This window comes from Anser anser, assembly GCF_964211835.1.
Source record: "Anser anser genome assembly, chromosome: 9".
NCBI lineage: Eukaryota > Metazoa > Chordata > Aves > Anseriformes > Anatidae > Anser > Anser anser.
Genome location: NC_139729.1, coordinates 12,315,414 through 12,328,427, shown reverse-complemented (window position 1 = coordinate 12,328,427; position 13,014 = coordinate 12,315,414). Strand labels below are relative to the sequence as shown.

Genomic DNA, 13,014 nt, shown 5'->3' with positions numbered 1-13,014 from the left:
GTGCTATGAAACACCAGGCACTTTAATGACTGACGTGGTTTTAGTACTTAATTTTGTCTTCAGCTTTTCAAGCTAAGTCTGGTCTGGCACACCGGCTTGGCACGCATTACTCTGGAGCAAAAGTTTAGGGGGCAAAATACAGAGCTGCTGATTCTGCCCAACTTTAGAGCCAGTATCTGTATTTCATTGCTAATGGGATGGAAACACAAAACGCCAACCATTTGTACGCAGCCTGGATCACAGTCGATTTACAATCTCTACTGGGAAAGCTTTTCTTTCTGTCACTGTATTAGAAACTAACACAATCTGACTGCAAAGATTGCATTGTGCTCCCTGCACTCCTCAGAGACTACTTTTCCCCTAAGTCTCCCTTCAAACAGGAAGCTTCTTCTTTTTGTTAATACAGAAGCTGATGGAAGTTGACTAATGCTGTTAGCTATCTTTTGATCAGAATTGATTTGGCAGAAATTGAAATAATCAGCTAGAAGAAAACTGAAGTAGTACTATAAAAACGTACCCTAAGATTGAATTACTCTGCTTTCAGAAGCAGAAATACATTGCTTTGCATGCCATTTGGGTGGTGACAAGTGTCCAACGTACCTTGAGGCATTTAGGAACAAACCTTCATCAGCAACCCTGTCTGGAACATGGGACAGCAGAGTTCAGCTCCACCCCCGTGCGGGATTTCTCAAAGGCATCCCAACAAGCTACCTGCTATTTTTGCTCACAGTCCACAGTACCGTGCCAGGGAAAACACAGCAGCATGCACACTGAGACCGAGTGTCTGTTTGAAGTAGGGGTGGTGAAACTTCTTGCACACACGTATTGACAATAAATACAAACTAATTATCCGTTCTCTTGCCTAAATACAGCTGCAGCAGTTTTGTTTACATGCAAGCTTCTTTAAACATTGTGCTAGCATTTTACTAGTCAAATCAATGCCAGATCTCTTACCCAGAGCCAGGCTAGGAAGGTAGAACAGAGGTTCTACGGTCCAACCACGAGGAATGCACCAGCTTTTACTACAAGTTTTACACAAAACCCAGCTAAATTTGGTTTGAAAGGAACTGTCCCCATTGGCCCATCTCAGGCTCTCACAAACAAGACAAAGCAGTGGATGCATCTGTCAGGTAATCAGCTGCACGTATCTAGCTTCCCTTCATGCTGGCTAGTGGTTCCCAGACCTTCTGGATGGACACATTACCTTTTCTTGCACAGCTCTGTATACTCACACCAAAACAAAATGACCTCCATAAATGTGACTAGCTAACTGCAGATACTGTTTGACACTGATCGTAGGCTTGTCTGGAAGCAGAGTACGACATGAAAACAAAGCACTGAAGTCTAGAAGTTAACTTGGAAAGAAAACGCTTTACAAGCCTTACCTGCGTCAAGGATGTCGCACTTCCTTTTTTCAGCTCTGAGAAGTTCTCACTCAGTTTTCCTCCTCCCTTGTTGCTTGAATTGCATTTATAGCACATCCACCGCATCAGGCCTTTGGTTACTACCCCACACTCTTTACTCAGCAGACACAGAGAATGGTACAAGTGGCCACAGCTGTAAAGGCAGGAGAAAACTTCTGTTAAAGCAGGGTAATGCAGCCTATCAGCACTACAGTTTGGAGAGGAAATCTCTGGTCAATGGAAATAAGTCTGTTTGGCTACATACACACCAGCAGTGTGTACACTCCCTTCATACCTCCACGCTCTCCTGCAGGATTTCTAGCCTTGCAAAAGTACCAGCAGATGTGCACTTGCTGATGCAGTTACAGATCACAATACTAAAGGAATAATGATCCTGTTTTACAGCCACTTGGCCACAGACAGGAACATTAGAGGTACCAGAGCACATCATCAGGGCTGCAATAGATCCGAGATGTACAAATATAGGCAAATAAAACCACAACGCTGCAATTATTTCTGGGACAACAGGTATCCACTGGGCCCCAAGACTTCCCCAGCACAAAGCACTGTATTTGGCACAGAACAGCAGTAGGTCAGCTGGCAGCAAAACACAGTGTCCCTAGTTTTACTTGCTGCATCTAGTTTTCAGACCATTTACGTTTTATGAAGCTCTGCAAAGAGTTTCTGCTCTGTTTTACAGCGTTGCTCAGTAGGGGCACACAGGTGGTTATGGGTATCAGCAAGGACTGTGCTGTCCATGCACATCAGAGAATCACCTTCTGCTAACACATGCTTTGGCAGGAGAGCTGATGTGAATTGACAGCTTACCGAACTGCTCTCACAAAACTGTAAGGGAATTTTTTTCAGCTAAGACAGAGCTGACTACATGCAAAGAAGTCTGGCTATGATCAGTTTGACTGGCCAGCCCGTTCACAGTGCAAGGGAACAGGAGATACACACCCACAGGAACACATACCATTACTTAGAGAAGACCAGTGGCTTTTTTTTTTTTTTTTAAATTTTAAGCTACTAACATGAACACATCTGTGAATCTATCCTCTTAACTTTACCTGAAAACAATGATTTCATCAGCAGTTTCTTGCCTTCTTTTGTACTGCTGTAGACAAATGCAGCAGTAATCCTGCTTTGGGGTAAGCCCTCTAGTGACAGAAGCTCTTAGGTTACACAGGGACCAGTGGAGATCATGGTTTAAAAGATTCGTAGTTGTCTCTAGAAGGGTCTGTGTGGAAGACAATACGCAGAATAACTAAGTCATTTTGTCATCTTCACAGTGCAGAAAATCCACACTGTTCAGTTCTTCGTAACAAGCAGCTTATCAGATTGCTAAGAACAAACCCAACCACACAAAATTGCTTATTTTACGTTTTGTAGCTGCTGTCTTCAAAATACTTATCTTTTTACCACAAGTTAATGCCGACGACACCTTTTCACTCCTAAATAGGTAGATAAGTGCTTTATTGATTTTTGTCTGAGAGCATTAAAAGAGATGTGGGAGAGCAAGCTCATCTTGTCATCTTCTGTACCAGACTTCTTTTCCTCTCTACCTGGTAAGTTACTGCATATAACCCCCTATTTTATTAGAAACATACAGATAAAAATCAAAGTCCAATGCACTATCACAATTAAAATACGAAAGAACACTGAATCTCATCTGCTAACTCTTCCCAACTGAGATCTTTATTTCTAAGAACCAAAAGCAAAACACCCTTAGTTTTTAGTGGCCAGTGCTTCCTTAAGCAACAACAAAACAGGTATCAGGGATAGGTGCTTTGATCTGTGACTTATTTATGCCCTGTAATAGCAACTCACAAAAGGCTTCAGAGGTTGTATCGGTGGTTCCTTAGAAAGACAAAAATCAAAGGCAGTGGGCTGGTCCATATAATGAATACACAGCCTTTACCAGACAACTGCTAGCAACAACAGATCAGAGAGCCTGTGCCGCTCAGAGCAGACCTTCCTCAAAAACTCAGAGAATCTCTCTTTACATTCAGTCCTCTACAGTAAAGCTATTTCCCATTTTATTTTTAAATTGGATGATGCTGCATGGAGGCCTGAGCAGTAGCTAAAATGGTAGCGCTTTATGGTAGAAAGAACAGGAGACAGTGAGTTTGGAGGAAGACTACGCATTCTGTTTCAGGAAAAAATAACCTTTATAAAACGTAGAAGGTTGGAGACTCTCTGGGATTTAAGACTGAACAGAGAAAGGCAGGAGTGAGACAGGTAAAACGTAATAGGGTGACAAAAGAAGTGCAGCATTACCACTGGGAAATGGCAAAACAGACTAATTTAAAAGGCACATATTTAAAATCATGTTAAAAAAACAAACCATATTGGTTGTGCCTTTGACTCCCTAACTGCAGGATCAGTTGGAAAAAAAAAAAGCAGGTGCTCATGCTTCCAGTACATTTAACATAAATCTCCACTACAGAGGTGTTCACATCATCATGTACCTGTCAGTCCCTTCAGTTGTAATCTGTTTGCAAGCTACACAAGCTCATTCCCCTTCCCCAGATCACACAACTATAGATCACTTGTGTGTCCATTTACTTTGCTTGCAGAGATAGCAAATCAGAGAGCAAAGCAGGCTAGACACTAAAAAGAATCCCTGTATTTAGGGGTGGACAGAACAGAAATGCATGCAACTTACTTGTTCATAGTTAAAAGTGTCCAGCATTCCCAGGACAAGTCCTTGAATTTCTCCAAGTTTCCCTTTTCCATAAACTGGATCCTGTGTGAAGAAACGAGAAACGAGAAGCTGCATCACAGAACGTGCTAATTTGTTATTGCCAGCCCCCCCCACTTCTCCCTCCCCTCCAGGTTGCCATCACACACAGAAGTTACGACTCCGGATATAAAGACACCGCACACACACAAGGAGGCACAGCAACCATACGTATCGATGCGAAAACTGGTGACTAGCAAAACCAAGTAGATGGCATCATCAATACTGATTACGGTACTTGGGTCAAAAGAGTTCAGATGTGACCTTGGGAACTTCAGGAGGTGCAAGAGCTGACTAGAGAATGCATTCGAGGAATATGAGAGGAAACAACAAGCAGCACCCCGCAGCAAGAGCAGAGGCACCGACTCCACCCGCGGTGCCACTTGGGGCTGGTTCCACGTGCCCTGAGCAGCTCTACTTCCATTTCCCCGTAGCACAAGAGAAGGGCTAGGCTACGAGTCACTGCCCTGGCACAGCTCAGCCAGCTTCCTTACGCCTGCTCCAAACCAAACCTCTCCTCCTCCTCCCCAGCCACCTCTGAGGCATCACTCAGCACAGGACAGGAATCCTGGCCTAGGGTGCATCTCCCGTTCTGGGGCGAGCTTTGTGTCTTTAACATAAATGGGAAGCAAAGAAGGGCAGAGAGGGTGGTTGCAGGATCTGCTACTGGCTCCTGCAGCGCTGTGATCCACACGGTGCTGCCCAGCTTCTGTTCTGCCTCTGTGGCCGGACAGCCTGATCCGCAAGAGAGCAAAGCTGTGCCCTTCCCCGTCCCAAGCTGGCACGCACCTGCCTATAATCAGAACAAGTCGACCAGGAATGCTTCAAAAGAGGATCAGGGGACTTTGTACAGCATACAAATTCCAGAGACTGGCAGTCATTGAACTGGACTTGGAAAAAATATTTTGCACTGCTGGGAGGCAGTGAAAGGCAAATGGGAGGAAGGCTGCTGAAAGCCAAGAAGCAGCTGACTGGTGGAATGGGCAAGACATGGGCAAAAGTAGAGATGGACTGGCAAGATGCGATAAGGAAAGTAACACCGAGGTAGAAAAGTGATGGAGGCATGGCGGAAACAGGGACAGAAGGGCCTAGATAAACAAGTTCTGGATTAGATGAATGAGGAAAAGCAGGAGCAAGGCTGATTCCACGCTGGGACTGAGAGCCAGAGAGAGGAGAATCAAGAGCAGAAAAGCAAGTTGGCAAAGAAGAGACAAGTAGCATGGAAGTTAGACTGCAAGACACCCAGAGAGAACACCAAAATAGGGACAGAAAGTCAGGCAGGCAATTCTGGACAACAGCTTTCACAGGAAATGTGATGGGGAGAAATGCCAACATGCAAGCCTAAATAAAACCAGCACTGAGTAGTATCACTTGAGTCCACTCGAGGCTGTAGATTTGGGATACACAGAAGAGCCTGACAAGCTGCAAAGGCTACTTTTTTTTGCTAGGTAAACAGTTCGGCCTCAAACAACATTAAGCTTTCCTTCTGCATGTATAATTTAAAAGCAACAACATAGAAAGTACACTACACTGAGTCACCGTATGAATTATAGAGAGCAACAGAGAAGGCAGGACTCCCAACCCAGCATGTATGTACGGAGTATGTTCTTTCTGTATTCACCTGATACTTTTCTGAAGAACTCAAGCACATGGCCAAGGAAAGCCAAACAGGTAACCCAAACTGTACAGAGGCAACCATTTACACAGAGCAAATAAGGCTTCCCAAGCTGCAAGCTGCCACTTTCAGTGCAGCTTGTTTCTTTTCTTTACAGAGGTACAGGAGGAGGAAGAGGAAACGTGAACACGAGAGGAATCAAAGAGCCACCTTCAGAGTTGCAGAGGAAGGATGTGAGTCTGATGGCCACCTTTCAGATGCTCAGTTTTTTCTCAAGTCAGGCTTGATAGTCTCTAAAAAAATCAGCAGATAGGAAGAGAATTGGCTTTCCTCTACAGAGGAGCCATGTGGTCTAGCGAAACCTTACAGCCTGGTAGTCAAGTGCAAGTGGCCCATGCACATTTCCTGCTGGCAGCCATTAAGGAGAGTGCTGCACAGTCCTAGGCTGCAGCTGTTTACCTGCCTTGAGAATGAAATCCAGATCTGTAAGTCCACATTCCTAGCAAGTTATAAAGCTTTCTTCCAATTTGCTGCTTTCAGCCCTCACAAAATTTACAGCCACAAGAGCCTGATGGGATCAATTACCTTCAGGGAGGAATATGTTTCATTAATTCCACCTTGTAAAATTTGTCTCTGGGATTCATACATGCTCTGAATGCACTGTATGGGGTGGCCCATTACTAGAAGTGAGTTGTGCCAAGTCAGGAAGAGAACACAGCTACTTTCCCCTGGCTGGTTATTTCCTCAGGGATGTGGCGCACTCACCATCGTATGCCAAAGCCAAACTCACTGCCCAGCATGGCTACACAAACACACACCTCGGGAAAAGTCGGCCAGTATTGGTATGCAAACCAGAGATGCTCATGCAGCCTCTGAGCCAGTTCTGTCTCCTCCATTTCCCCTTTTTCCTGGGACCAGGAAACAGAAATTTCTTTGCTGACAGCACTCACAGAACTGTGCTAATGCGCTATGAACTCAGAAAATGCACTCATGTGCAGCTGAAGCTTCATCTGATTTGCAAGGGGACAGAGTAACTCTTGTACGTAAAATTAATCCAGACACCTCCAGGTCTGGAAAGAAAAGGACAGGCAGGACCCTAAGCAGGTATGGGAAAAAAAAATTAAAGAAAAGGCTTTTTGAATCTCTCTGCTTCCATGCTAACAGATTTTAGAGATTCCTTCTTTCCTTCCCTCCCCAGTATGGGGTTCCTACAGGTAGGATGTAAATTTCTGGTTTCTCTATTTCTCTGTTTTGTAGGATGCAACAGCTGGATCGACTTACAAAACATTTATGAAGGATTAGAGCTCTGTAAGGGAATTAACACTCAACCTTTCAGCCCTCATCAGACAGCGTTCACATCTGTAATGACACTGAATTTTTCCATAACGCTCAAGAGGATTCCTCTAGTATCACCCCTAACGTGGTTATTTCAGACTGTTTAATAAATAACGTTTTTGTTAAGGATGAGCAAGAACATAAATCTATTAATCTTTATTTCATATGACTTCAATAGTATAAAGTTGAGTCAATGCACTTTCACAGACAGATGCCACGAATCTACCAATTTTCTGTGAAAGCTGTGGAGTCTGGTCCCAGCTCACTGCAAGGTGCCCTTTAGCGCAGCATTTTGCTTGCAAAGTTAACATTTGCATAAGGTATAATCTCTAGGCAGTTAAGCACAGAAGAGGAAGAAAAACAGTCCACTAAAACTGGAATAATCTAATTCCTTTTCAGAAAAGGGAAGATAATCTACCTCAGTTTACTGATGTCATCCACCTTACAAAAACACATTAATTCCTGGGCAGCTGTTCTACCTTCCACACCAGCAGATCCAGCTCATCTATGCTCCACCACAAAAACCTGACCTCTGCTGCAACAGCTTTCGAGGGTGTTTTCAGACTTCAAGCACCCCTTGTACTTCTGGATTTCACAGAAATATCTTGAGAAAGAGGGCCCAGAAGAGCTAGATTAAGCATTCACTTAAGATCACAGTTAAAGTGGCACATTGGTAACGCTTTCAACAAGCTACACACTGCTCAGAGCCACGACAGCGCTGTTTGGCACCCGGGTTTAGAATTTCACGTGGCTTCAAGAGTCACTACGCAGCTTTGCAAAAGGAATATCCAACCTAGGGCTAACAAGAAAGAGACAACCTCTAGTTCAGAAAGCTGTTCTGGGGAAGCACCATGTAAGCATGCCGTGTTGTTAACCTTCCCTGCAGCGCACTTAAGTGGCATTCCCAAGCAATCCAAGGAAGCAGATGACAGATCACACTACGCAGGGAGGCAAAAAAATCCAGTGCTAACTGTCTAACACAGGGGAAGTCTTGTTCCTGATCCCAAACCACCCCAACGAGTGTTCAAAACCCCTGAATATCTGAGCTGAGCACCCAAGACATGGCCACGCTATAAGACACGTTCATCACTGTTCACATCATCTTCCCAGCTGAGTTCAAAGAACCTTTCTTCCACGGGCCAAGCTGTGCGCTGAAATAAAACCTAAAGGAAAACTCCCACAGGCATCCACTGCAAGCCCTGAAGCAACAGTTTAGTAAAACACAGCTACAACACTATGGAAAGAGGGACATGGTTTAGTGGGTAGTAAGGGAATGGTTGGACCAGATGATCTCGGAGATCTTTTCCAATCTAGTGATTCTGATTCTGAAAGTGACCTACAGCAACGTTGGCCTCTCAGTCTCATAAAATCCCATTTAGAGATCTGTAACAGAAATAAAGGTTGGTATGAATGATGTGAATGGAAATGCATGTTTTTAAGCACAAGAACAAAGGTTTGAATGGTCTGCCTTGGTAACAAAAGACACTTTCCAGCTGCAAAGCTGAAGGTGTTAGGCCAAGGCTAACAGAAGGCTGCAGACCTGTGCAGAGCCCAGCACAGACGTTATCAGGAGACCCTACATCCTAACACGAGGAAGATGACAAGTTTGCAGGTTATCACACACCTGTAGCAGACTACAGATGTATCTTTAAAGCCTATATTGAAAACCAGAGAAATCATGACGTGCAGCAATCCAGACGACGATTTACAAAAGCTTAAGTGAGATTCTAAGGTAAAAATCCACCTTATAACAGCCAGCAACTTCTAAAGGTTTTTATTAGGCTGCCCAGTACTAAGCAGTCATCAACAGAGGAACCCCAGAGGTGCAGTGAGAAGGTGACAGCTGACAACTTCTGTGCTGCCCACAAATGAGCATGGTCTGACCACTCATTCCCATACATCTCAGGTATATGCAAATATGTGAGTGAATAAAATCTATGAAAGAACAAGCACAAAGAGGCAAAATCAACTTAGAGATCTAATAAATCAGTACCATGTTCTCTTCCACAGGATCTTATACTGAGGTTTATAACACTATTTTCCCTACACCTGCTTTTAAGCTACAAGGTACTAATTACTAACTACTGCTTTGTGAAATTATACTAATATTTGTTACCAGGAATTCAGTTCCTCTCCCAGAATGTGTTTATAAGTCGTCATCTCTCACCATTTTTTGTTGCAGCTGCACAGAAATGTTTGCCTCTTAAATCTCTGTTTTGTCAGACTGAATTTGTAAAGTTGACCAGGGAAACGGGATGAACAGGAGCAATCTTCCCCATACCTCCAAAACCAGTCAACAGATTTGCACATGCTATGCTAAATAATGCCTTGGACGTTTCTGTCCATAGTAGCAGTACTTCTCATGACACACCTTAGGCAATATTGCCATCACGCCAACCATTTCACTGTACAACTGAAATACATTTCACTCTTCTGTTGCCCCCAGGACATGAATTCCAGCCTCTAGCAGACAGTTTTATTTCTGCTTAAGAAGAGAGACTCTGAGAACAAAAAAGGGCACGAAATATTTGAAGACCTGAAAACAAGAGTTTCCAAGTCTTCCCAAGGCGGATCAGGACCCTCCTCCGCACTGCAATACCTCCCAGATGTGCTGTCTTCACAGTGGTCACTGGTTTGCCCCTGCCCGCCTTCTGGCAATACCCAAAACAAACCAGGAGAGCCCCCTGCCAACCTCCCCACTTACTCATTCACAGCTTTTGTACCACTTCCTGCCTACATTAAACATCAAACAAAGCTCAACAGGAAACCATAACTAATGCTGCTGTTAAAATGGAATGAAACATTACTGAAGAGGCATTAAGTTTGCTTGACACTTTCTACCCCTGATAAAACAGTATTTTATTTGATCACCCTTTCTATCCACTCATTTATATCTTTCAATGTCTTTAATTATGACTTTTTCCAAAACCTGAGATTGTGCATAATATTAAAATCAAACTAATAGGTGCTACAGGTATGCATTCACCCCATGAAGCCTGTCCCCCTTTTCCACTTTTCCTTCCATCTGGACCAGAAAGTGAAGAGTAATTCAGCACCTTCTCAACCTTTCAATTGTTCCACCACACAATTCAGACAATTTCCCTAATTCATCTTCTGCATTTCTCAAGGTTTGCTATTAAATCCCTACCTCGTCTTTTGTCTATTTTACAATTTAACAAATCAAATCTGCTTGTGATTATTCAACCCAAGACACATATTTGATATCACCTCTTTTGTAAAATGTTTGCTGCTCACTTAAAAAATCTCAAATTGTACACCATAACATCAACCAAAATGGCCCAGTTTTGATATCTCTCTCCAAAGCCTACAAATTTTAACGTTCCCATAACTGTCCGCTCTAGCACTTCATCTAAATGACTGTCAACATATTTAGTTCCAAGTTTTAAGAACTTCCCAGTGGCTTTACCTCTGTAGCAGTGCCTAGACCTGCTGGAAAGCAGCTCTGCAAAGAAGGACCTGGGAGTCCTGGTGGACAACAAGTTAAGCATGAGCCAGCAGTGTGTCCCTGTGGCCAAGAAGACCAGGGGTATCCTGGGGTGCATTAGAAGAGTGTTGCCAGCAGGTCGAGGGAGGTGATCCTGTCCCTCTCCTCAGCCCTGGTGACACCTCGCCTGGAGTACTGTGCCCAGTTCTGGGCTCCCCAGTACAGGAGGGACATGGAACTACCGCAGAGAGTCTAGTGGAGAGCTAGAAAGATGATCAGGGGACCGGAGCATCTCTCTTATGAGGAAAGGCTGAAAGAGCTGGGCCTCTTTAGACTGGAGAAGAGAAGGCTGAGAGGGAATCGTATCAACATACACAAAGATCTTAAGGGAGGGTGTCAAGAGGATGGGGCCAGCCTATTTTCAGTGGTGTCCAGTAACAGGATAAGAGGCAACAGGTACATACCGAAACACAGGAAGTTCCACCTGAATACGATGGGACTTTTCTGTGAGGAGGACAGAGTGCAGGAACAAGGTTGCACGCAGAGGTTGTGGAATCTCCTTCTCCAGAGATATTCTAAACCTGCCTGGACATGATCCTGTGCAATGTGCTGCAGGTGACCCTGCTTGAGCAGGGAGGTTCGACTAGATGATCTCCAGAATCCCTTCCAACCTTAACCACTCTGTGACTCCATAGTTGAGAGTTTCCCTTCAAAGTAATTCCAGCTTCTGAGATACCATTTTATTTGGTTTGCAGAAACTACCTGGTTTCACAAAGATGTGTGCGTTCCCATGTCTCCTCAGACTGCCAAGTTCTCCAGGCCATTCTACCAAGTTTTCCAACTTACTTCTTGCCAGCTGAACTTTTACAGAAATACTCTGAACCAGGCAATCAGCCAATCTGACATTTAATGGCCTAAAAATTGTTACATCAGGAATGTGTTCAGCTGCTCCCAATAACTGAATAGCATAGCTTGGTAAAACTTTGTGCACTCTCTTCTTCTTTTCAGAAACTCACCTGCAGAATTCTCTGTAGGATTGAGGGAAGAGCGATAAATGCAGCCATGTTGTTCAGCACTTGCATTGTCAAACTCTTCAAGGCTGAAATATCATGCATAAAAATCACCAACATTCATTAGGATTCAAGGAGGGGCATCTTTCAGATTAAGAGTTTTATTTCAGTTCGTGTTTTCTAGTATGAGAACCATTTTCACCACTTTTGTGCACGTTTTCTACTAAGCACATGCAGCTTTTTGCATCAGAAAGTATACATAAAAAATGTTATCACAATGCCTCTCCTCCCCTCCTACTTCCTACCTACAGTAAATTTTCACATCTTGAGACTTTCTTTGTAACACTGTCATTCACTTTTCTTACTGCTAACAGAAGTCAACCTGCAACCCTAGTTCATGTTATAATCCCAATGACTCCAGGATTTCCTAGCATTAACCTTTGCATGAAATGTCTTTTACCCCTCCCTCGATGCCCAATTCCCTAAAGTAAGAGCCAATAACTGATACATGCAGACACCAGCAATTCAGCTTCTTTGTGGGGATAATTAGATAGCTAGAGCAGTTTGGGAGATATGCACATTAGGAATGAAAACAAAAACAGTTCTGTGGGATCCAAGTGTGTTACATTCTCACCATTTCTGATATCACTTCAGATAATCTCTATTCTGCAGGCATCAGCTCTCGAAATGGGTAATCAAGAGGGCATTCTAAATTTAGAGGAAAAGATGAGTTGAGGGAAGAGGGGTGATTTTTATTTTTGGCTTATCAATCTATCCCCATGAATCCAGATACAGCTAACAGTCACTGGAAGGGAAGAAATAGAGGGAGACCAGACAGGATGATAACCATCATATTTTCTTGTAACGTGTTGTGATCCTTAACCATGCATGATTACAATCACTGCGAAGTACAGTGCTGTAATCAAGCAAAGGCATTATTCTGTCCCAAAATCCTAGTTTCTAAGTCCCTTTCAGGAGTACTACTTTAGATGTGCTAATGACACCCACAACTGATTCAGGGGGGTGGAACTGGAGTCGAAAATTTACTGTATTTTCTACTAGTTTTAAATACAATAGACAGATGAAGAGATACCGTAACAAAAAGGCTAGGTAGGGAAGATGACAGTGTTATGTCAGAAGTTTCCAAAGTTTACAAACTTAATTACAGCCTAGAAAGCCTTCATACACACTGTGCACATTTTTTTTTTTTTTTTTCCTCCACAGAGACCATCTCAATGGAACCAGCTGATCAGAAGAGGCTGTGGTAGGGTCCCTCTTCCACTCAAAGCTAAAAACAAAAACTACCTGACAGCTGCAGTCTACCCAACTGAGCACCAAGCCGAGCTCAGTTCTACAGCCACTGCAATTCAGATCTACTGCAAGAGGACGGAATTTAGGAACTGAGTAACGAAACTGATTTTCTTCTATTCAATCAGTAGAGGACAAAAGACAGCACACAGGCT

At 43.6% G+C, this 13,014-nt stretch overlaps 1 protein-coding gene across 4 annotated transcripts in view; it reads right to left on the bottom strand.

Moving 5' to 3' along the window:
* Positions 1-13,014, bottom strand: part of VPS8 (VPS8 subunit of CORVET complex) — a 77,553-nt gene that overhangs the window by 10,712 nt on the left and 53,827 nt on the right. For all 4 annotated transcript variants that reach the window (XM_083848785.1, XM_083848786.1, XM_083848787.1 and 1 more), the window contains exons 40-43: positions 11,558-11,640; positions 4,072-4,152; positions 2,474-2,643; positions 1,386-1,557 (exon numbers count right to left, since the gene is read on the bottom strand). In XM_083848785.1, coding sequence (XP_083704911.1) covers positions 1,386-1,557; positions 2,474-2,643; positions 4,072-4,152; positions 11,558-11,640 — 506 coding nt within the window. The remainder of the gene's footprint in view (positions 1-1,385; positions 1,558-2,473; positions 2,644-4,071; positions 4,153-11,557; positions 11,641-13,014) is intronic.